Below are 26,614 nucleotides of genomic sequence, written 5' to 3' on the forward strand. Positions count from 1 at the left end.
GCCACATCAAATCCTGAGTTAAAACATATTTAAGTGAAAGGTCAGAGAAAATATAGGAATATATAAGAAAATATAAGAAATATGAATGATAAATTTTGGGGAGTTTCAAGAGACTAACATCTAATTGGTGTATCATATTTTCCTTATTATTATTATGTAAATAACATTTAACTCCAGTAATACTTAAAATGTTTTATAGTCAGATACGTTTTCATGAAAAGAATAAAAAACAACATTGGAGATTGACCATTCTAGAGATTAACAGTACAGACAATATAAATATGCAAAGTATCTCATGCATTGCAATAGAATATAGCATATTTGAGTCACTCATCCCTGGGATGAACTGTTTTCCAGTAAAGATTTCTGAATTATCACTTTCCATTATTACTACATCCTCTTATCTTGATTTTTACTTCTATCATAGCCTTTAGTCAAATATGGCTTTATGTAAATTAGGAACATGGACGGTTGGGAAAATCAGATATGTGAGGGTCTGCTGAGAATACCAATTGCATTTCATTCAGAAAAGACTGGTTTATATTTGCAAATTTCCATAAAGGAAATCAAGTACCAATTCTGTGAAACTACTAAAATTTTAGACTTTCAAATTTGTAATTTTAACATATTTTAATATTTTACATAAAATCTATAGAAAATAAAATCCTTACTGAAATTTCTATCAACTAAAAATTCTTTTAAAATATTGAGGGCTGGCCAGTTAGCTCACTTGGTTAGAAAGTGGAGCTGATAACACCAAGGTCAAGGGTTCGGATGCCCATACTGGTCAGCTGCCAAAATAAAACATTGTGTGCTTTGTCTTGTTTTTAAGGGCTGGAAAATAAAGTGCTTTCTCATCACTGAAACCCACTGAGTCAAATAGGATGACTGGCCACCCATCCCTGACTAAAGCCTGTAGCACACTTACATTTTTGGTATATGCTATCTAATTACAAGTTAAAGAGTTCAATATAAATTGATGCAGGTGTTAAGCCAGCTTTCAAAAATCTGTTTCACTGCTCGTAGCTAATTACAATATTTACACATAATACTTAATGTACTTCAAATAACAGAAAAGGAATTCACTGCTACTAATCATGCGGTGATTCTCACCTCCTCGGCATCAGTACTGTTTAGTTCTTCTGCTTTAATTTTATTGTAAGTATCCAGTATATCAGTGCAGCTCTGATCCCTAAGAAATAAAATAAGTCAAAATACATTCCAATAATTTTTTTAAAAACTCAAAGTTAGCCTCTCTGAAAGCTAAAACTGCTTCTTACCCAATAAATCGAAGTAAGACATCAGTAACAATTTTGGCTGCTTTAACAATAGGACTATCCGGCTCATTGAAAGTCCTGGCATTATGCTCAATGTAGCGTACCTCCCACATTAATGCTGATATTCTCCTATAAAAGAGAAAATATACCCTCTGTTAGCCTTGGCTGATACATTTAAGGTATATTCTAGAAATATACAATATAGAACAACTAGGCACTTAATCATGATATGTCAAAGGTTTTCCAATATATGTATGTGACTCAATATACATGTATGACTGATGTGAACTAAAAAGAGATGATAAAGTTACAGTATTTGAAAAATAGACAGGAATTTGAACCATGAGACTGCATATTAAAACTTGTAATAGAAACGACCCAGGATGTTAAGGGTAAAGAGTACTGTTTTGACAAAACAATAAAACAATTAAAAAAAAAAAAAAGGAAGAAAAGAAAAACAAAAAACTGCTTTGATAAAGCCAAAAGAATTTGAGTTTAGTTTTCAGGAGAAGAGCCTAGAAGAGCAAGAAAAAAACCAAACCAGATTGTAGAAAATGATAATTTTTATCTAGTTATATTTATGATATATATTATCAAATGAAATAATATCTAATGCTGTAGAAATGCATCCATTTCTCAGTTATAACAGGCAGATTAACCAGTTCATGGAACAATGGGGTTAGGGTGTAGTAGGCTCGATAAGAGAGGGACCAAGACCAGCCCTCCACAGCCTTCCCATAATCATCCCTCTCCCATACAAAACAAAGGAAAAGATAACTTGGCTCTTTTCCTATACATATTTCAGGGCTGGCAATAAAATCTAATTAACTGCTGCCTAAATCCCCAACAGAGGATTTAAACATGCTGCAATCTCTGTAGCACCTTAATCACGATAAATCCACAAACCACTTAACCTGCCTTTAATAAACTAAAGTTAACTGTAGTTTTTTATTTTACACACGATTTATGCTACTCATATTTTCACCTGTTTTTCTTCCCTACCCCATATTTAACCTGGAAGGGTGAGATTCTATTGAATAAAAGGAAATGAGTTGCAAATTTGTAGAAGAAATTTTGGAGTGGGTCTTTTGGATGACCATTTTATACTATGAAAACACAGGTCTCAGAAAGGAAAGCAAAAGCCATAAATATATGGATTTTATAATAAATTATAAAATTAAACAGACCTGTAAAAGCGATTTTCAAGTCTCCGCCTGATGGTGTTGAGGTCAGTTGGATAAGCAACTACAGTACAATACAAGGGGTAGGCACTGAGATCCACTGGAACAGCAAAAGGGCTGGCAAAATCTACAAAATTACCAAAATCAAAAAAGATAGTTATAAAGGACATTAACATTTCATGTTAAGAAACAAAAATTCATATATAAACAAGAAGGAAGAGCAATACACTACATTTCTAAAATAATGATGATTCAATTATACAAATGCAAAGTCATTCTTTTTATTTGGATGTAGTATCTATGAATCATACATGATACACTAGTTCAAATCAGGTAAATCAACACAAAATTAAAAGAATGCTGTGTTTAACCTCAGATTTCCATGTCTTTCCTGGATAAGTGCCAAACTTCTCAAGTAATATGTTTTAGAAATATAACTATTCAATGTGAGTAAAATACATTACTCACCCACTGTCTTTACCAAGAAACCCATCCAAAGTCAGGCTCAGGGAATAGCTAGAGAGCCAAAATGACTCAAGAAAGAAAAAGACACCTGTATGCCTGCCTTCACTGTTAGCCCTCAGAGGGCTGAAGAAGTTTATCAGTCATTACTTTGGTCAATCATACAAAATATTAAAACTAGAATCACTGTGCCTCGAGTTAAAAGTAAATGTACAGTGAGAAACTGCATTTCCTTTTGTAGAACTTAAAATTCTGTTCGTTTTCTTAGCTCCTTTCCACCTTCCTAATATTTTTTCACATTCATCGTACCAAGGGAAAGAAGGTGGTTGATTCCCTGAATAACCCGCTCACATTCCTCATCTCTGGAATGAGCCCCCCACTCTCCTTCTTGGGGTTTGTAAAGCAAAGCAGTCAGTTCCTCCTGGGACACAGGAATACCAGCACCAACTTCATCTGGAAAGGCAGCTAGTTATAAGATGAAAATCATAGATAATTAGTTTCCAATATCATGCTATTGCCATTTTACTTTTAAAATAATTATAATTTATTTTTAAAAACATATTTACTTCCTTCTGGAATTGGCTCCATATCCCAGGGGCTCATCTTTTCTCTCTCATTATTGTCCCAGCTATTAAAAAATAACAAGATGCAAATCAAATTCACATGGCACTTACTTTTATATATGATCATAATTTGGATGACTTCTTGGGGGTGAAATTTGGAAAAGGGCAATAAAGTTTCTTTAAAGTACAACTCTGCTTACATAAAAATAATAATAAACTTCTAACAGAGAAAACATGGTCCACCAATATGAAAGTTAGAGGGCAGTAAGCCTACTCTTAATTTTACTTGTTATACTTTTTATTCTAACCAAGCATATATTCAATATTAAGCCAGGGAGGAAAAAAAATAAAAGGTCTTTTTGGAAAATATGTTTCTGGTGAAGAGTTGATTTAGTAGATCACTTTTTTTGTGAAATAACCAACTTTATCCTAATAGCTTAAGTATTATAGCACCTCCAAAATTTTATCATTCCCTTTTGGCCTGCAATATGGGGACTAAAAGTCAATCCTCAAAGAATAAACATTTCTTCTATCATTCTTGAGAAGCTTCATTCATTAGGAATCTTACAACTCTGGGATTTCAAGAATAATTAAATATTGTAAACAGATAGTATCTCCAAACATAATATAGTCATCTCTGCCTAGAATTCATACCATTAAATAAAAGACTAGGTACTAATATTCATTGCTATATTTCAGATTTAAGAATTACTTTAAACATTATATTAATTTCAATATTATCCATGAAAAACTAGCTGCAACTTTTGTCTAAAGTAGAAATACCTAAATGAAAATGCAGACAATAGGGGAGGTAGAAGTAAGTCTTCAGTTCTTGCTTTGTTTTAGCATGCATATTGAGCCAAAAGGTTTATCATCAAATTCCTTCCTTATAGGTACTTTAATTACTTCCTTATAGGTACAAGTATTGTGAGACTAGATAAGTCAGATAAAAATCTTGGTAGAGTATATACTACTACAGCATTATATCAGGCATAAAAGACCATAACTGTACTTACTGAACACTGTAACACTGGAAAGAACTATCAGGATACTCTGGTTGAAAAGGCTGCTGACTCTCCACAGTCCCAAACCACCAGGCATCATCTATTATACTGCGGAATCTATCACCTGTAAAATGTTTTTAAAAATTCTCAAAAGGGTGCTCTTCAGAATATTAGTTCTGTTCCCAGTCTAAATTGCTACTTTTTGTTGAATACAGAGGTAGCAATGTATCTAGCATTATCAAAGGTTTAAATCTGAGTTTTCCAGATAAGTGAATTTTACATTTTGCCTTCTTCAAGTATTTTGATTTCCAGATGGTAGAAACTTTCTGAAATAAATCATATATGCCCATATCTTCTTAAATAAATGCTGCCAAACATAGTTTAACTTTAATCAATTATTTGGGATGACCATTAGGCATACTCTTCATTGCACTATATGTATGTTAATGCAGTTGTCTCTTCTTCTCCTTTTTTGCTTTTAGCTTTTTGCTTTTAAAAATCTCTTCAAACTAGATTTCTGCTTTTAAATGGCTAAGGATTACAAAACCAAACCACTGTGGACAGAAATATTTTTTATACATAAGAAAGTAGAATTTAAAAATACTAACAGCAAACATTTACATAGTGTTTATTATGTACCAGGTACCATTATAAGTGCTTTCTATGTATTAACTCACTGCTCATATCAACCTTACAGGTGGGTATTGATGTGATTTCCATTTTAAAGATAACAATAGTAAAGCACGAAGAAGTTAAAAACTTGCCCAAGATCAAACAGCTAGTAAGTGAACGAGCCAGGATTCCAAGTCAGGCTGAGGTGCCCCATCCTCCCAAAATTACGTATTTGTGATGTCTACAAATTCATTTTAAAAATCCAGGAATACATAAGTAAAAGTGCAAAAAAAAAAGGTCAATGGTTTTAAAATCTAGGTATGTGTTATAATGATAGAGCTTTAAGCAAATTCATTTTAAAAATTTTTCCTTCACATTATTGTTATACTGCTTTTTATAACCAGAGAAAGAAAGAAAGAAGGGAAAATAAAAGACAGAGACACTGCACCAGTCAGCCACCAAAAGAAAAAAGAAAAAAAAGAGAAGGAAACAGCAAAAATAGAAAAAGAGAAAAAGAAAGAAGGGGGAAGAGGATAGAGGAAGAGAGGAAGGAAAGAAGGAAGGAAGGAAAAAATGGAGGAAAGTAAGAGGGAAGACAGGCAGGCAGGAAGGCAGAAAGGCAGGAAACAAACCATAACCAGCAATGGTCTGTTTAAGAGCCCAAGTGTAAACTTCTCTATTTTATGACAATTGACATTTGAGAATTTTCTTCTTATTCAGATTTGTATACTAATAGAGTAAGCATTTGTAGAAAGTTGAGAGATTATATGCCACACACAATGTGCATAAAATCACCTAAACATAACCAAAAAGGAAATTTTTAATTTAAAATTTTTCTAGTTTGGCTGACAGCTTTTTTCACCTAAATATTGAACTAGCTTCTGTCTGTTAAAAAGGTAAGTTAGTTTCTGTGAGTTAAAAAGTTACTTACTCTATTTCAAGCTTCATAGTTATTAAGTGACAATTCTATACTTACCAATCTGCCAGTTTCTTTCTTTGGCTTCATTATAAAACTGATGTAGCACAAGGAAGTCAATGACATCTGGCATGTCATGATACCTACATAGAAAATAAAGCACATGTGAATCAATGTAGAAATTTAATAGTATATGTTACTTACTAAACATCCAAGGATATGTGTTTAATGTGGAGCCATCAGGCAAAATTTTACTAACCTCAAAGTCTGTAAAAATGCCTTTACTTAAACTTCATCTGTTCTGTTTAGGAGTGCTCTGCCTACTGTTGTATCGCTTTAATAATATAAAGATGCTGACAAAGGTTTTTAAAGCTTAATATTAGCTATATCATATTAAAGACTTATTATAATAAGAAGAGTATGAACTGATATTCTTTGATTTCTTTAGATTTTAAACTCAACTTCAAGAAATGAGCCATTGACTTATTATTCCTATGAAAGCAACTACCATATTTCAAGTGCACTATTAGGCACTTATAAAGGTTTAGGTTTGTCTTTGATTCTTCACAACAGTCCTGAAGAAGATATTAGCATTTCCATTTTACAAACGAAGGCATAAATTCAGAGAGATTAAGTAACTTGTTCATGGATCTATGTATCCATCCGTCCATCCATATCGCACATACAGCTATTAAGTGGAGAAACAAACCAAGAATTAAACTCTGATCTTTATCATTCTAAACCCTGTAGTATACTGCAATAGTGTTTCCTCTCCCATTAAGTCCTGTACTCTGTAGAATATACAATAGGTATTAAAATACACACACACACACACACAAAAAAAAAAAACCAGAGATAGCTACTCACTTAATGGAAAAAGATTCTCCAGTCATTTTGCCTGAAATGGGGTCCAGAAATGCAAGCTTCAAGCAGCATAGTGTAGGTGGTCCAACCTCATACTTGATTCCTACAATCTTAACAAACTCTTGTTCCTATTCATGAGAACACCAACTATCACTTTCAATATAAATAACTACCGAACATTCACATATTTCATTATTACTTAAACAATTTAAGAATCATCTGAATACCCACCAAATGTTAGGCACTACACTGAGTGTTAAAGGTAATAAGACATGGTTCTCGACCCTTAGCAGATTATAGTTTAGTGCAGGGCTCTAAACCAAGGATAAGCAGCAGAATCCTCTGGGGAAACTTTTCAAAATTCACATTCCTAAACCCTACTCCTATAGAATCTAATTCTATAGGTATGGGGTACAGCTCAGTCATATATATTTTCAAAAAACTACCCAGGGGATTATTATGCTCTGCTGGGTTAAAAATCACTCCCATAGCAGAAATACAGTATGTAGGTACACAGATGTACACATACATGTATGGGTTTGGGAGAGGACTTACCTCACATATTAACTGATTATTAATCACATTTAACAGATAACAAAACTGATCCTCATGGGTGCAGTAACTTGCTTAAAGTTATATACTAGCATATAGCAGAGCTGGGATTGAAATCCAAATCTTATTCCAAAGCCCAGGCTCTTACACCACACACATGCTGCCTTCTACAATTTACTAGAACCACGGGGTTAGGATTAAAATAAGAAATCATATGTTTTATTTATTACCCTGATTCTAAAAAGGAGCTCTACTTTCACCTGACTGAAAATAGATGGTAGGAGATGGTATCTCCTAGGAGATGATTATGTAAAACTCACTTGATAAGATACTCTAGCACCTTACAACATTAATGAAAATTTTTACAAATGCCTAAATTAAATCTTTATTTCAATAAATATGCAAATTCTCTCTTTATCCTTCCTGCTAAGCATCATCACACAACAACCCTTCATTTACTTGGAAAACCATCATAAAATTGCCCTTTAGTCTCTCATTCTTCAAGTTGGAAAAACAAAAGAAAAAAAAAAAACATAAACCTAAGGAGAAATAATGTTATATGTATACCTACACTTGTATGTATGTGTGTATGTATACATATGGATGAATGAATGGATATGTATGTGTTGACAGAAAATCCTTCTCCATAAAATATATGTATATCTGTTTCACTCAATGTCATGTAGCTACCTGGGTACTATATCAAAAGAGATATTCCATAAAGCATCACAAGTTTCTGAGCTTCTTGTGATTTACGATATTTAATATATCCTGAAGTTGCCAGAACCTTGAAGTCCACATAATCAGTTTATAGAATCTTCATAATGTACCAAGTGGCTGATTGGGAAAATATCCAAACCGGAGAACTCCTGCTTTACTCTAATTATGAAATGGTATCTACTAAAGGACCTGAAGTTTGAAGGAAATTAGGTCAAATAATTAAGACAATAGGCAGCATACAGAGTTCAGGAAACATATAATATGTAACCCCTAACACTCAGTTCGACAAGAATACCTTATATCACCTTATCTTGGACAGACAATCAACAGTGAAATATGCATGAAACCGAGAAAAAGCCTATGGGTAATTCCAAAGCTACTCCAATTGCATAGTTCATGAATTTGGCAAACTTACCCTGAGATCCATTTTGTTCCATGGCTGTTTTTGTAAATTAACACTGTATATTTTTGATTTCCTTACAGCCCGCACATAAGCTTCATGTCCTTGCCTAAAATAGATAAGCTAAAACAGAAAACAAGGTATTAAAGAGCAACATCCTATTTAACAATTCTATATGTCCCAATACATATATTCCTACAAACATCCTGTTCTGTTTGCAGAAAAACAATTACAATTTTGAAAAACTCTGAAGTACTATATTTCAAATTGTAATTGACATTCTAAATATCAACATTTTAATAGTTGACTTGACCTATACACATTTTACATAAACAGTACAAATCACAGGCTACTAAACTGAGTAATTTCAAGACGAATTCAAAGTTGTCTGTTGCAAGAGTTCATGTCAGAGTATGCAAGAAAAATAAATTCAAGTGATTGGTAAGACTCTTCAGCTGTTTAAGACAGCATTTACTATCATATTCTGCATTCATTAAGAAAAGTTTCTTTTCCACAATAGTTTAAAAGTGGTGACAGAGATAAGTAAATAGAAGAAAGTAACATAAAAAGTACCACATTATGAGATTTTAAAAATACACTGACATACTCTACCAATCAACACTGTCTAAGTAAGAATTTCTAACAGCTAAAAATATAAGTAGAAAATGAAAAAGTTTAAATATTAGCAAATAAAAGAATTGTAGGGATTAAAAAGCCAATTATAAGTATATTATTAAGATACCCTTTATTATGTATTTGTTCCCGTACTCAACAAATATTGTTTAAACATCTAAGTATAAGGCACTGAGTGCTGTGATAAAGTATAAAAATAAAATCCTTTCCCTCAAAGATATGCAAAAACATGTACATATATGAGGGATCTTCAAAAAATTCATGGGATTATTCATATTATCTTTCAATTCTATTTTTGCACGATTTTGAAGTATCCGTGTATAACTATAATGCAAGGCAAAATACATTATGTATCAGAAGATAGAAATAATTTAGGTGGGAAAGCTCATGAAGAAGGAGTGGCAGGCAAACAGAAAACAGGGATAACATCCAGGAGAAGTTGGCACTTGAGTCATACCTTGAAGAACGAATATTTTGAGAGGCAATGATCTGTGGGTAGGGGTATTGTAGACAAAGGAGGGCTTAATACTTAAAGTAAAAAGTAATGCTGTTACTAAGAAATCAATTATAGGCAGCCCCCTCTGCCCAGATGCAGGCAAGACAGAGCACACCCGGGGTCCTAAGGACAGAGCTGAGGGTAGCATCCCCAAGCATATACTGAAACCACCACTTCTGCATCGGGTGGCCTACTACAGCCATGGCTGCCACAAAAGCGGCAGGCACCACAGCAGTAGCCACAGCTACCATGCAGGTGGCCCACCAGAAAGTCAACCACACTGACACAAGGAGAGTCACTAGTAGAGGAGACTAGAGGAGAGGAGAGGATGTCTCTCTCCTCAAAGCTCACTCCAGAGTAACAGAAGAAGCAAATGCTCTACCAGATGATCACACATCAACAAAGAGATACTAGAAATGCAAAAACCCAAGAAAATATGACACCACCAAAAGAATACAGTAATTCTCAAATACCAGAGCCTATAGAGCAGGAAACCCTTGAAATGACTGAAAAAGAATTCTGAGCAACAGTGTTAAGGAAACTCACTGAGATAGGAGAAGACTCAGTTAGACAACACAATGAAACAAGAAAAAAATCCAGGATACAAAGGAGGAAATTTACAAAGAGATTAATACCTTAAAAAAGAATGTAGCATTTTAACGTAGATGTTTACAAGTATAAATTTTCCTCTCAGCACTGCATGAGCCCTGCATCCTATAAATTTTGATATGTTGCGCTTTGATTTTTATCTCAAAGTACTCTCTAACTTCCCTGTGATATTTCTTTTTACCAATTGTTTATTTAGGAGCGTGTTGTTTAATTTCCACACATTTGTGAATTTTCTAAATTTCCTTCTATTATTGTGGTCAGATAACATATTTTCTATGACCTTAGTCTTCTTACATGTATTAAGACTTGTTTTATAGCCAAAAATAAAAAAAAAAACTTTTTTAAAAAAGAAATCAATTATATAAAAAGGGCATTTCTACCTTCATGAGTTCTTTTAAAAACATTCTCTTTTGACATATTTCACTGCTGGTTCACTTACACTCCTTCCTCATTACCTATAAAACTGTGAATTCCTAATATATATTAGTCTTGAAGCATATAAGGATGTACTAAGCTTAACAAAATAGAGGGAAAGTGATTCCACTATAGTTTATTCATAAGGCTATCTTTATAATAGGCAATTACAGAAAAGCTTGGTGAAATTTCTATTCATCTCAAGATTTTTAGAATGTATTTGCAAGGTTTTGCTCCTTCTTTTATTGTGGTGACAATATTACATTCCTACTATTACTCTTAAATTAAAAACAGTATGCAACATTTAATCAATCAACAATTAATAAGTCAATATATCAGAGACTATAGACAACTAGAGCTCTAATATTCCAATGTTACTATAATTTTCATAAGAAAATAAAAATTTTTCCACCAGATAGAATTTCAATTAATTTTTGATGAACCAATCATAAATATGGCTACTCTATTTAATCACTGGCTCAGTAGGAAGGTCCTGTTTGCAAAATGAAATTCCCCGACTCATTGAAGGTGTAATTATTTGCTAGTATATTTTCTAACAGGTTGAACTTTTTTAAAAACAATATTAGGACCTGAGGGCTCAAAATACCACTCAGTTCTAGTAAGTGGCAATTAAGATAAAAATAAAGACAATTATTTTCATAACTTCACAAGCCAATCAATTTATGTCAATGTTCACTGAATATCTACTATATTGAAGACACTGTGTCAGATCCTACAAAGGATACAAAGATTAATAAGATTCAGTCACTGTCCACAAAAAATATCCAATTGAGCATAGCAGCTAAGACGCTGCATATATTATTATAACAGAATTAAGAATATAAATGTCCTAAGACTGATTAAGGTTACAGCTTTTGAGGATCTAAGAAAAAAAGGATATAACAGGTAACAATTACCTCATCTCCCATCTGTGGGACAAATGGGGAACGTCGTGGTATGGTATCCAAGATCCACTGAGGGGCAAACCATTCTTCATTAGGCTCACCTGCCATAGAAACCAGTCCTCCTTTCTGAAATATAAATACATGAACAGTGTATGTACAAATACATAAATATATGAACAGTAATATGAAAAATAGAAGGTAGAGAACACTAAAAATATTAGGTTATGATAAAACCTAAAATATACAAATTTTAAACATTTTCCTCTAATAATTAATTATACACAACTTTTGTACCAATAAAAAAATCAAGTTGCTCAATTTCGGCTGATACATAATAATTTGACACTACGTGTTATATAAAAACCACAACTTTTACTTTTCATGTCCCTAGAATACCACATGAACTCAAATACAAGTAATGCAATAACCTTTTGCCAATAAAATAGTGATAATCAAGAAGATAATTATGTCTACTAAGCTACAGGCCACAGAATGTGGAGATAATAAACTTTTAAATTAAAATTCAAAGAACTATATGGATTAAGTCTTCACATCACCTAAATGGAATTATAGAGGGGAAAAGAAACAGTCAATGGGATGAAATAACATAAAAGAATGGAAGAATAGCCCTACACAATTTATCAAAGTCTTCCATTTTACAAGTCAAAAATGTTTATGACTGGTATCATGACAAGAATAATACAGCTTACTATTTCAGAACTTTAATACATTTTTAAAAAACAATTGTCAATGTGTTTTATTTTAATAACAAATTATAATGAAGACGCTCTAGCTTCTACCTTTAATAAGAGAAAATTTCAAAAATTCTTTACATTCTGGGCCGAGCCCGTGGCGCACTTGGTAGAGTGCTGCGCTGGGAGCGCGGCAACGCTCCCGCCACGAGTTCGGATCCTATATAGGACTGACTGCTGGTGCACTCACTGGCTGAGTGCCGGTCATGAAAAAACGACAAAAAAAAAAAAAAATTCTTTACATTTTGAAATCAACTTACACTACTTTTATTTACTTAGTTTCTCAGATGGAATGTTATTTTTAGGGAACAGCATTACTGTTAAATATTCTATTAAAGGCAAAAACCAAAATTAAAAAATAACAAAAACAGAAACAAAACAACCTGTAAGTTACAAACCTTCTTTCTAGTCTGTTTAGGTTTCTTTTGCCGTTCTTCTAGTGACTTCAAATTCTCCTCCTCAGAGCTGCTGCTTATTTTCTGTGTTGCCTGTCTGGTTTGTCTTTTTGGCGGTTGCAAATTTATTCCAGCATCTGCTGTCCAATCAGAATATTCACTTGATGAATCACTGTAAATAAATCAAAATTATGAATATCTAAGTATAGAAAAGAAATAGTTTTACTTTGTAATTAAAAGATGATCATTTGTAATCAAACAGTATTAATAAATGATATGGCTTGATTATGTTCTAACCTAAGAGAAAAATATATCAATATAGAATTTTGATCGTTATCTAAATGATTTTAATAAAATGCTTTCTGGATAAAATATAATGCTTAATTTCCTAAAACAGAACTTAAAATCCCTGTCAAAATCACAAAAGCTTCTTTAAAATAAAGATGCACCTTATTCCTAAAAATGGAGAAACAGTGCTGTTTTAAAACCAAAACAGAAAACCGCCTAGCTCCGGTGCCGCCGAGAGCGTCTCGCGAGAGGTTGAGCCGTTTCACAACGTCGGAAATGGCAGAGCAGTCCGAGCTCTATGAAGAGGATGGATGTGATGCCTGGTGAGGGTGACCTTCCGCGGATGGAGGTAGGCAGCGGGAACCCGGAGCCTTCCCTGAGCCCCTCCCGCAACGGGGCCCCGCCACAGCTCAAGGAGGAAGGCCCAATGGAGGAGGAGGAGGCCCAGCCAGTGGCGGCGCCAGAGGGGAAACGGGGCCTTGCTAACGGGCCCAACCCTGGGGAGCAGCCAGGCCAGGTCACGGGCCCAGACTTCGAGAGCGAGGAGTTTGACGACTGGGAGGATGACTACGACTGTCCAGAAGAGGAGCAGCTGAGTGGTGCGGGCTACAGAGTATCAGCGGCCCTTTAAGAAGCCAACAAGATGTTTCTGAGAACATCCAGAGCAAGAGAAGCAGCCCTGGATGGCGGGTTTCAGATGCATTATGAGAAGACCGAAGAGCTCTTTTCACTTATGGTCGTCAATCGTCTGACCAAAGAACTCGGCTGTGATGAGATTATTGATAGAGAGTAGTTAAATGCTGTTAAAAGAGGAGGAAACTACTGGAGGAGAGACCCAACATTCCACTGTCTTTTGGGGGTTCGTTCCAAATAGTTCTATGCCAAAGAAAACCTTAATCTTCGAAAAGAAAGAAGTCTGGTTTTGTTTTTCAGATTGGAAGACAATAGGAAAATGACTGCACAGTTGTGAGAAAGGAAGAAAATCATTAAGGAAAAAGAACAAGGATCTGAGGACTGCTGAAATCTGTTTTCAAGAATGTCCTGAAACACCTATGGCTTTGACTTTGTTCTTGATCCAGATCATTTTCCTTGCATTGGGAAAAATGTCATTTATATTTGTTTCTCTGTAAAGATGGTTTTGCAAGAATAAGTCATGGCCAAGACAAACTGCCAATACAGGAGCCCACTGATAATAATTATATAGTGAGAAAAAAATATATTTAACTAGAACACAAGACATCTTTGAGTTATTTGGACTGAAAAGCCTGTTGAGAAAACTTAGAAAATTCCAGTTTGTGATCTATTCAAGCTATAGTTATGAAAGGTTAAATTTTCAGTGTAATATAAATTGAGTATTTTTCATTATCCCAAAGGATGAGCGAACTGAAAAAGCAATATGTATCACATGTGCTATATCTTAAAATGTGTTTCCGAGAGCATCTGAAATTTTGTTTGTACATGTATCTTGATAATTTATAAAGCTACTGTGATCTATAATTCAACAAAATCCATTACAATGACTATTTTTAGAAGTCAAAAATTAAGACATTCTTAATATCTAAATTTGAAACTTTATTAAAATGTATGTGAAAATTCAAAGAAAAACGATTTCTAACACCCTTATATACTAGAGAAATTTTGTTTTGCTTGCTCTCTTTTCATTTAACTTTATGGGTGAAAGAATTTAGTTGAACTTCATAATTTAAGAACAGTTAGTGAAAATTGTCAAGTAAAAGGAGAGCCCTATATCTAAAAAGATTTTGTGAACAATTACGCCATCACCATTTAAAGATTTTAAACCTACCCAGAAATCCACCTCAATATCTGAAGTTTCCCTCTGTCTCCTCCTCTAATTAAGCTTGTTATTGGTTATGCACCAGCATTGGAAATAATAAAATTTCTTGTACTATGTAAAAAAAAAAAAATACAGTATATATATATAGTTGACAAGATACAGAATCTTGGATTTAAAAGACCTTATTTTACAGATGAAGGAACTAAAAGTCCATACTGACATCAAAATATTGAAAGAGCCAGGATAAAACAACAGGTTACTAGGCTCCCAGCCCACTGCTTTGTATTGTAAAATGCTGTTTTAACTCTGGTTTGACCAAATTCCAACAAGGACATAATTTCGCATTAAAACTGTTAAATAATTTTGACCAAATCACTAAAATTACCTGGAAGAACTTTCACTTTGCCATTCAACAACAGGATCCTCTATAGAAGCATCACTTGTGCCAACAGTTTCATCTTCCTGCAACAAAAAGCCAGCAATTGAGATACATGGTTATCACTAGCTAGCATATTATTAATTAGCAAACTATTACTTATTTTATAGCACTTTTTATTCCCCCCCCCAAAAAAAACTTCTAGGCAAAATGTACAGAATTATTTTTCTACATACTATAACTCATAACTAAGCCTACCAGGTATTTAAAATTTTCTGGCATATATTTTCTTATTGATATAAAACATCTTTTTAATATTTCAAAGACTGAATAGACTCTAAGCCCAAATATAACTCTCTTAAATGCTTAAAATATTGTTTAAAAAATACCTATTTGTCTCCACAAAGTTAATATAATTACTCTCCATTAAAAAATTCAACAACCATTTTATTATAAAAAATCTCAACATACTAAAGTAGACAGAATAGATGACCATTGTGTACACAATTTCCAGTACAAACAATAACTTACTGACTATGTTATACTCTTATCCACTGCCTTATAACCCAGGGATTATTTTGAAGCAAATCCTGACAAAAAAAAATCACTTTAACCATAAATATTTATCAAGATAACGATTCTTTTTAAAAGCACAACCACAATACCATTATTATATTATATTAGATTTAAAAGGCAGCATTAATTACTATTTAAGAATTCTTACTTAACCTATTTAGGTTATACATTACACATATTTAATTTAATTTGCATTTAAAGGGTGGCATCAGTTCCTGAATACATAATCATTCTTTTAAGATCAGATTTTCACAGTGGAGGAGAAACACCTTTGATAAGAGTTAGCTTAAAAATTGTGAATGGAATAAGAAGAATGGAAACACCATACATTGTCAATGCATGATTAAACTCTCATTATGCATTTAACAACTAGAATTGTTAAGATAACAAAAGGAGAACAGAAGAACAGGAAGAAAAGAATTGCTATACTCTTTATTTATTACCATGAAAAAGGTAGGCCTAAGAAAAATTAACACTCAATTATCTCCATGACTGCTGAAGTCAACAATAACAGAAAATGTGTATATTATGCTGATTACATGGCCAACCACTTCTGGGACTGTATAACACAAAACCACTATTTTTCCACTTCTTTCCATTTCTAGGCAGATTTCTTCTCATACTTTTTCTCACTGTCCCAAAGCCAAAATTTTGCTAGCATGTTGGATACCCTCACCAAGATAATACCTTAGGTACAAATCAGAGAAGATATCTAACGTAATTCTGTATGATACTCAAATTTGCCTATTATATGCCTTATTAATGAATAAACCTCTTATAAGAAAATCACTAAAATAATTCTCTATTAAAGAAGTGACCCTTAAAAATAAACCCAATTGTTGATACAAACTGGGAAATAAAAAAATTACAATGAATAAATCTAACCTCTGAAGAGCTGTCTGAGTCTTCCTGTACACCTGAATTTTGACATGATGCTTGTGAATTATGCTCTATGTTGGACCGTGTTTGATAAGTATGTTGACGTTTGCGTTGTGTCCTTCGTAAAGACCGCCCACAGCTAGGCTGATAATCATTCTGTAAAAGAAAAGGAAATTAGTTTTTTAAAAATGAAAAGCTCAATGAACACATAAAAGCAAAAATATAACAAGCAAACCAATTAGGTGGGGACAGGAGGAGAGATAAGGATAAATTCCCAAAAAGAAAATCAATATATAACTATATATATTTAACCCACCTTCCTCTAATTTTGATCACTTTCCTATTTTGAAAACTTTGTGATCAAATTAAAGATAGTGCTGAAAGTGTGGGTTGTAAGAATGTGCCCATTCAGAATTTACAAATACCACACTATTCACAATTATTACAGGATAAGCAAGACATCTGTATTATATTTATGTATACATAATTCTTAATATGTACTTATTTGGTTCTGTAAAAAAACATCTAGGAAAATTTGTTGAAGTATTAAAATACGTAATTAGATTTAATCATCTACACTCTTGTTCATTCTAGATTAGCATTCTTAAGATCTTAAGAATTGAAAGAGATGTTCAGAATTAATTTAGTCCAATGCTGCACACAGAAAAACAAAACCAGGCTCAGGAGAAAGCTGTTAAAATTCAAAAATGAAAAATAAATACACTTTAAATTACTTATACCAATAGAAGGGAAATGACTCAAATTAATCTTCATTTAAAAATTATTATAAAATTTCATTTTTGGAACACAACAAGGTACACAGATATACACACACAAACTCATACCAAGCTTAATCCCTTATATCCCATTGAGGTTTAGTGTTACTATTTGTGGACAATGTAGGAGAAAAAAAAATTGTGTCACTATGGATATTTCACTTGTGGTGATAACAAGAGTTGGTAGTATATTCATTTAGGAAACAGGTAAAAATAATTTTTAACAACTAAAATTTAAAGTGAAAACTATTTTATTTCAACCTTTACAAGTATGAAACATTATTACTGATACAGATTGAGCATACCAAATCCAAAAATCTGAAATTTGAAACGCTCCAAAAACTGAAACTTTTTGAGCTCCAACAGAACACTCAAAGGAAATACTCATCGATGCATTTCTGATTTTGATTTTCAGATTAGGGATGCTCTACCAGTATGTATTCTCCAAATACTCCAAAATCTGAAAAAATCTAATATTTGAAATACTTCTGTTCCCAAGCATTTTGGATAAGGGATAATCACACCATATGGCAAAACTGTAACCCTAAGAGGTCATTACGAGTGAACAAATTTAAAAATCTTATAAACCAGTGTCAAGGGCCAGTTTCTTGTATGTAAATGTTTCTCATTTTCAATATAAACAAAAATATCTACAGACCTAAGTACCTTGTCTATTAGTCTCAGACAAGTCTGATATTTGACAAATCAGCTTAGCAGGAAAAAAATTTTAAAAATCATGAATCTGAGTCATTCGAAATCTCTAAACAAAATAATCTTATCAGAAAATATCAAATAAGCTTACAAAACCACAGCAGAAATTTAACAAGCAGGCATCAAAATGATCTAAGAATATTTGGAGATATTCATACGATAATTATCTAAATATGTGTTTATCAACACTGAAAAAACATTTGAAATTCAGGGTCCATTGCCTAGATTTTTTTAAACAAAATCAAAATCATCCTAGACTCTCCAAGTTACCAGACTCTACAGGAGTTATGGTTAGAGCTGGGAACAAAGCTATACATTCCTATACCCCTAGTGTAGTGAACCTGCAAGTACTAGGAGGGAGCTTACCATGCATCTAATGGAGTATAGGAATCCTACTCCCTGCTTAGCAATTTTTACTGGAAATATGAAGCCAGTACTTCCCAATGTATAGATAAGATTTTGCTCCTAACACGATTAGGTAGGCCAGGAAGGGTCATCAGCAAACTTCTGTAAAAGGCCAGACTGTAAATAGTTTTGGCTTTGCCTCTCATATACTCTCTGCTGATTATACTACTCAACTACTGTCTTTACAGCATGAAAGCAGCCACAGACAAGATATAAATGAATATGTGGCTGTGTTCCAATAAAACTTAATTAACAAAATCAGCAGCAGACTGGATTTGGCCCATGGGCCGTAGTTTGCCAAATGGTGGCCTAGTGTATCTGAGCATTTGTTTTACATTGTGGTTAGTGATCAGGTAATACTTTTAAGGTGCTATTTTAACCATAGGAGAATAGAATTTCAATAAAAATATCCTATACCTATAATGTCTGCATATTCTAGATTTTGGGGGATGGTCTTGACTTTGTGTAACTTTATTCTTATTAATAATAACCATGTATCTCAATTTAGGCTTAAAAAATAGGTTCTTTGTATGCAGACACCTATTAAAATAGTCTCAATACATAACTGCTGCCTTTCAAAAACCTCATACAGTCATGCCCCATAACAACGTTTCAGTCAACAATGGACCACATCTATGACAGTGGTCCATAAGATTATAATACTGTATTTTTACTGTACCTTTTTTATGCTTAGATATGTTTAGATACACAAACACTTACCATTGTGTTATAATTGCCTACAGTATACAGTACAATAACATGCTGTACAGGCTTATAGCCTAGGAGCCACAGGCTATATAGCATGTAGCCTAGGTATGTAGTAGGATATACCATCTAGGTTTGTGTAAATACACTCTATGATGCTTGCACAGTAACAATGAAATCACCTAATGACACATTTCTCAGAATGTATCCTCGTCATTAAACAACACATGACTCTGCAAATATTTGCAAATAAGTGTATCCCAAAGTATTGTAAAACTAAACTTACCCTTTGGGTAGTATAAGATGGCTTTTTCTTCTTTTCAACTGTATAAAGACTGATTTCTATGTCACCTTTTGCAGTTCGACATTCTTCCTGCACCCTAATAACAAATAAAAGGTCAAAATAACAGAAAATCATCAAAAGGGAAACCAACAAAAATACTTTTAAATATAAAACGTGCCATTTTAACCATTTTTAGGTGTATACTTCAGTGGCATTAATTACATTTACAATGTTGTACAACCAATACCACTATTTCCAAACTTTTTCATCACTCCAAAGATAGACACTGTAAACATTAAGCAATAACTCCCCATTTTCCCCTTCCCCCATCCCCTGATAACCTCTAATCTATTTTATGTCTCTATGAATTTGCCTAGTCTAGATATTTCATATAAGTGGATTCATACTATATTTGTACTTTTATGTCTGGTTTCTTTCACTTAAGCCAATGTTTTCAATGTTTATCCATGTTGTAGCAGGTATCAGAACTTCATTCTTTTTTACTGACTAATATTCTGTGAATGGATATACCACTTTTGCTCATACATTCATTTGCTGATGGACACTTGAATTGTTTCCACCATTTGGTTACTGTGAATAATGCTGCAATGAACACTGGTGTACAAGTATCTTATTTGAGTCCTGCTTTCAATTCTACTTTTAAAGTTTTGAGTAAAGAATTATTTCAAATTGCTCTACTGCCAGGGGTTAGCATTTAGTTCATAACTTAGCTATGTCTCTCTTTTTTTCTTATTACTGCTGCCTTCTTATAGTAGAAAGCAGAAGAAAAAACAGGTGAAACCAAATTAATTTTGCTATTTTGTTGGCTGACCTGGTAAACAGCTTGATTAGGGAGATATGTGATTAAAATTAATTTTACGTGTTCTCTGTCAATGTCCATTCTCTTTTCTAAATTTATTTCCAGTTGCTGTGGATTATCTGAAGTTGATATAGCAAATGTCAGGGCTTACAAATGAGAATAGAGATTCTAAGGTTGTTTTGGGTAGCTGGCCAGTACAGGTATCCAAACTCTTGACCTTGGTGTTATCAGCACCATGCTCTCCCAAGTGAACTAAACTGGTCAGCCTGGGATTCTAAGTTTGAATTCATCCTAATGAAATACTTTCATTTAATGAAACCTACTTAAATGACATTTCTAAACATACTCTAAGCACTAGGGTCTAGTACATATCTACATTACACTCCCAAACTGCTCTCATATTCAGCTGATGGCCTTCTCCTTGGAACCAATGTTGAATTTAGGGTCCATATATCACTCACATAATCGCATATAACCTTATATGAGTTCTTACTTAAAAATATTTGTCTTCTTAACTCCTAAACTAGACTATAAACTCAAAGAACAGAGATCATGTTTTCCATTTTCAGTACTCCCCAAAGCATTTAAGCACAAAACTGAGCAAATTGAAGATAATCATTAAACATTTGTTATGAAGTAAACTAATTAGAATAACATGGAAAAACTTATGCATGACTCAACCCCATTTACTAGGCTAACATAGTACAGCTTAATTTACTTACTAAAAATAAAGCTTTAGATTTTCTTATGAATGTTACCTTATTGACTCACCTAATAACCCCATTATTTAGTTCACTGACTACCACTCTTCTGCTCCATGCCATGAGATCTCGTTCAGTGGCCATCTGGCTTCTAGGAGCATTGTTATGCATTTGCCGGACACCTTCAATTTGACCACTACGTCGGAGCCCAATATTTGGGGAAGATACGTCCATATTTGGACTTCTCAGAGCTAAAACAAAAACAAAGAAAAGTACTACTTTCTGAACAAAGGCACCAAAGTTTTCCAGATCAGAGTTCTAAACAGAATAGGAAATTCAAACATAGTACTGCTGAAAGTATTGCTGTCCCTTTGTTCTACATTTTCGGTATCCCCTTTATATTTTTTATAGTGTTAGGAATAAAGCAGGCACTCAATAAATGTTTACAATTTCTATAGTTCTTTTAATTTTTTTCAAAGCACTTTCACATCTTACATATACTAAATGTTCACCAAACACAAAAATTATATTCAACATGATTTGGAAGATTCACAAATGTTTATTAGTACTATTCAGGAAGCAGATTTCTTATTTAAAGTCTATCTTTGTTTATTCCACTAAAATGTTTCTGAATAAAGCTCCAGTAAAACTTTGAAAAACAGTAAGATAAAAAATGCAAACAAAAACATTTTTAACATCAAAATTTCATTTTCAAGATTGATGAACAATAAAAAGAAGAGAACTTTTCCTTTCCTTTTCAATACTCCAGAAAGGTTCCTGTTAATTTATTTTTCTTATATTTGCAAATAAAACACAAATGGAAATGGAAACATTCAACTATTAAAATGAACACCAGAAAAAAATCAAAACAAATGACCACTGCATATAGAAGTCAGTAGGGTCCCTTTGACTAATGGCATTTCAAATCTAAGGTAGAGTTGAAAGTTGATTTCATTAATGGATATCTAAATCAGGGCTCTAAGAAAGTTTCATGTCTTAGGAACAAAGGGTCTGGATATATATATATATATATATACAGGATTATCAGCCCACTTCTCATCATCTCGTTCCAGGTTCAAGAAAGCTTATATGAGTTAGATGCTCCAAGTGACCTAGATGAAGGACCATTTTAATTTTAATTTTATAGGATACTAAAAAAAATCAGAAAATGAGTAAAATATCTTATGAATCACCAGAAATTTAAATCACCTTATTCATTTTCTATGAAACCCAAAATGTCACATTATTCAAATAAATAACCCCAATTATGTAAATATAAGAAACAAATCTGCCAAAATTCCCAAAGGGCTGCATTTTAAAGTGGTCTTGATAAAAATAAAACTGATACAAACTAAGATTTATTTAAAACTCAGATGCACAGGCACATTTCATGTAAAGTGAAGGAAGAGATACACAATAGATTAGGATTATTCATTTTAAGATAGCATACTTAATTATACAATAATTTCTACTGTATTAAGATCAAACTGCTGTGAAAGTCAATTCTGAAGTTGTATCTGTATTCCCTAAGAGGGCTTCTTGTCTTCCAGTGTATTTTTGTCAATTCAAGAGAGGAGGATGGTACGCTGCTTTCCAGCAGGAGGGAGGAAGGAGGGTCAATTTTTTTGGTAATTTCTAAACTTAAGTTGGCTTTAATTTTGAAAACTTTATAGGGTGGTTCCCCTACAGAAAGGCTGGACTTACTACAGCACTTCACTTCTTAAAACAAAAGACTGCAAATAAATTACTAAGTTAGAAGAAAAGAGTATATTAAAATATACCATCTGTATTTCTTAGGAGATGCTAAGTCTTCTCAGCCTCAAATAATAATGATTATGGCACTTTGGTATATCTGATACCACAATTATAAATTAATAAAAATGTTTTTATTTATAAATGTAAAATATTTTTCACACATAATTACTTGGTACAAGTAAATTAAACTACATTCATTATAGCTTTTATAAATATATACTTACCACCATTAACAGAGTATGATCTATTAACTGGAAAATGTGGAACATCTCCTTCATTAATTAGTCTCAGATCTTGTTCTCTCTGTAGCTCCCTGATTATTCCATCAAGAATGCTCTCATCTTGGTCATTGGTTTGCTGCCCAATTACCTGTTCTACCACTTCACCATCCCCTTAATGAGACCAAAGATATAAAGCCACAAAATTACTTATATTTTAGTATACCCTAAATACAAGATAAATGATCTATAAATTCCTAAACAAATAAGAAAGGATTAAAATGAAAATAAAGTATATATCAAACAAAACACTTTAGAAAGAACTTTTAATTTTTTTTAAATCTCAGCTTGTGTGTTTGATTTAATCAATGTTCCCCAATTAGACATATTATGAAGACTTTCTCATCTTAAAGAAAAATTATTAAAGTTAAATAACTCATTTTAAAATGAATTTTTTCCATGGTATATTCCAAGCTAAAAGTCAGGAGTACAGATGTGAGCAAGGTTTAAACAAATTCAACAACAAATACCTAAAATGTTTTACATCTTTCTTTTGTGAAAATATCCTTTCTGAAAGAAGTCAAAATTACGGTCTTTCAAATATTGTTTTTTAAGAACACCTCAGTGTTTTGATGAGTAGAAAAATTATTTTTCTTTCTTAAATGCATCATAGCCCTGTTTTTCCACATACCATTTAATCTGACTAGAGGACAAGATGAAAAACAGGGCTACGATGCATTTAAGAGAGAAAAAGATTTAAAATTTCCATTCAGAAGTAATCATTGAATTTCAGTGTATCATAAAAATTGATTTTTTATTAAATGGGAGATAAAACCAAAAACATCTGAATAAAAAAAATCTATAATTATCACATTTTATTTCCAAGTGATCAGATTTTACAAGAAATGTACAAGAAATAAAGTGTGACAAATTATAGATTTTTTTATTCAGATGTTTTCAGTTTTATCTCCCATTTAATATTCATAATTTTCCTCCCTGTTTAATAAATATGACATCATCAGGGTGACGTGTAATACCATTTCATCGCTCTACAAAGCTTCATGGGAGAGAACATAATATGATGTGCAGCATTTCACTCTATAAAGGTCAATTTGAGCCTTAATTCCCTAATGAAGAAATAAAATTCCATTTGCAAATAAATAACTCACTACCTCATACCTGAAGAAAACCTGCAAGTATCAAACTAAGATATGAAGGCATTCTATGTTGGGCGTGGGGTAAAGAAAGCAGTACAAATAGTGGAAATGTCCCAATCAAAAGAGACCAAGCTGCTTTGATAGAGAATAGCTTATTTCAATGTTTAATTCTGCTACCCTTCCATCATGCATCACATTCATCTGTTTCCCCAATATCCTCTAAGACCAAGTGTTCTTTGAACACTCACAACCTCTTCCCCAACACCCAATATAACTCTTCGCATTTCAAACATGAGGATGGGTAAATAACTACGTTCCAGTTTGTGGTTTTTGAAGTTTCCTGTTATTAGGTCCACTAACTATGGACTCTCAAACTCTAATACCAATACTATGAGCAATGGAATTTCACCAATTTTAAAAGATTGGCATATTTAAGTTAGTACATTTAATCATTACTAGAAGTCAATACTATAGGAAACAATAGGGTCATACACAAGTTAAAGAGTTTCCAAGGAGGTAGATCAATACGTTCTCTGCTCGAACACATGCTTCTGTTTGTCCTAATCCACTTAGTCAGGGTGAGATAAATAAAAAAGTACTATACAACTAAAAATTAATAGAAGTAGTAGATAAAACATATTATAACCTACTCCAGAGTTTGGTGGGGGGCAAACATCATAGAGAGACATCAGCAAGCATAACATTTTGTAAAATGTTTTAAATTTACTTTTGGAGATAACATACCATTAGCCACATATCCCAGCTGTGGTATAAGTTGCTCGTCTTTACAATTTTCCCGTCCTGGTACTAGCCGTTGGAATTTTGTGGGATGAGGATTTCCATCAACATCCACCAAGAATGGGGGAGGCATGAGGTGAGGAGCTTGTTGGGTTTGTTCATCCAATACATAGTTATTGGCATCACGGATAAGAGGTCGATAATCCGTGTGGAAGAACATCTGATCTGGAATCTTTATGACAGATTCTTAGTATTTAATATACACAAAGAATTTATAGATAAGCACTTATTTTCATTCCTAGAGTACATGCATTTTTCGAATCAGACAATTTTTCATTCTCTTGTAGTCCTTTGTTGCCATATATTTCCTCCAGGTAGAAGCAAATTACCTAGATAGTAATTCTCTTTTCTGTACAAAAATCCTATAATCTGCATTACTTTTTGGCTCTATATCATATTTCTCTAATTATGACAGGAAGAAGTAAAGCAACAACCCAGTAGATAAAGTTAGGTCTCTTTATTCAAGTTGCAAAAACCATACGAACCTATATAATAAGTATGTTTTCTTGCTTAGTTTTATTCAAATAAGTCTAGACAATGTATAATATACATGGTGAGAAAGGTAAATATCAATCACATTAAAGACACTCAAAGGTGATACAAGTATTGAGCTGATCTCAAGGCTTCCGAGTTCTCTTCCAACTCTAAGAATCTATAATTTACCCCAAATTCACAGCCAATAAAATATAATGAACCAATTAAGTTAACTTCCAAAAACAGGATCAATAATAGGTAAAATAGCCAACCAAGATAATAAACATATTAAGTCACCAGTTGTTTATTCCCAATTTATGATAAGCAGAGGATGCAATCTGCTAGAGTTATTCTCCTATCACACCTGAAAAGCAGTAGAAAATATGTTCTAAACAAAAGGATTTCCTGACGAATTTTTGTATCTGCCTATATCTCAATAGTGATTCACATTTCCAAGCTTGATGTTCTGGCAGTGATGAAAAACTTTACCAAGAAAGACAACTTTCTTTTTTTACATCTACTGACACACAACAACCCTTATTAACTAGAAGACTTGAAACAAAATTTATAAATGAAAAATCCCAAATTACAGTCTACAACAAAAATTAAATATACTAACCTTTTCATAGTATTTACTGCATCCTAAACCAAAAAGCAGCAAATGCCCATGAGAATCCGTGCAGGCAAAATGGTTTCCATCTGGTGAAAATTTGCAATCAAACACTGCACCATGGCCTTGGCCTTCAATCTGAAATTCAGAGGAATCTCTTTAAGTCATTATAAGAGCAGTTTTCAAATAATAAGTAGGTGATAACTTCTCTCTGCTAATACCTTGGATTCAGTGATACATCAACATTCCAATGTACTCTCTGGCTTCAGTAGTCAGAACCAAACTGAAATAATAAAGCTCTGAAAGAAATTAGGGAGCAGGCTAGCCAGTTAGCTCAGTTGGTTAGAGCACAGCCTTGTAACACCAAGGTCAAGGGTTCTGATCCCCATGCCAGCCAGCCCCCCCAAAAAACCAAAACAAAAGAAATTAGGAAGAGCCAAATTGTAATGGATGGAATCAGTTATTGCTAGCAATGTCATACCTCATGAAATAATAAATGGGTGACTGAGGAGAATAAAAAAGACCAAAACAT

General features: G+C 33.1%; 1 protein-coding gene and 1 pseudogene across 1 annotated transcript in view; one reads left to right on the plus strand and one right to left on the minus strand.

Annotated features, from left to right (window-relative positions):
* Window positions 1-26,614, minus strand: part of BRWD3 (bromodomain and WD repeat domain containing 3) — a 115,959-nt gene that overhangs the window by 15,832 nt on the left and 73,513 nt on the right. The window contains exons 16-33 of the mRNA XM_063083354.1: window positions 26,092-26,220; window positions 24,945-25,170; window positions 23,050-23,217; window positions 21,141-21,321; window positions 19,553-19,646; window positions 16,676-16,825; window positions 15,224-15,300; window positions 12,759-12,927; window positions 11,621-11,734; window positions 8,567-8,674; window positions 6,883-7,007; window positions 6,076-6,158; window positions 4,500-4,611; window positions 3,487-3,548; window positions 3,230-3,385; window positions 2,465-2,585; window positions 1,281-1,406; window positions 1,114-1,192 (exon numbers count right to left, since the gene is read on the minus strand). Of these exons, the coding sequence (XP_062939424.1) occupies window positions 1,114-1,192; window positions 1,281-1,406; window positions 2,465-2,585; window positions 3,230-3,385; window positions 3,487-3,548; window positions 4,500-4,611; window positions 6,076-6,158; window positions 6,883-7,007; window positions 8,567-8,674; window positions 11,621-11,734; window positions 12,759-12,927; window positions 15,224-15,300; window positions 16,676-16,825; window positions 19,553-19,646; window positions 21,141-21,321; window positions 23,050-23,217; window positions 24,945-25,170; window positions 26,092-26,220 (2,280 nt within the window). The remainder of the gene's footprint in view (window positions 1-1,113; window positions 1,193-1,280; window positions 1,407-2,464; window positions 2,586-3,229; window positions 3,386-3,486; window positions 3,549-4,499; window positions 4,612-6,075; window positions 6,159-6,882; window positions 7,008-8,566; window positions 8,675-11,620; window positions 11,735-12,758; window positions 12,928-15,223; window positions 15,301-16,675; window positions 16,826-19,552; window positions 19,647-21,140; window positions 21,322-23,049; window positions 23,218-24,944; window positions 25,171-26,091; window positions 26,221-26,614) is intronic.
* LOC134367070 (EP300-interacting inhibitor of differentiation 1-like) lies at window positions 13,218-13,918 on the plus strand (annotated as a pseudogene).

This window comes from Cynocephalus volans, chromosome X, assembly GCF_027409185.1.
Source record: "Cynocephalus volans isolate mCynVol1 chromosome X, mCynVol1.pri, whole genome shotgun sequence".
NCBI lineage: Eukaryota > Metazoa > Chordata > Mammalia > Dermoptera > Cynocephalidae > Cynocephalus > Cynocephalus volans.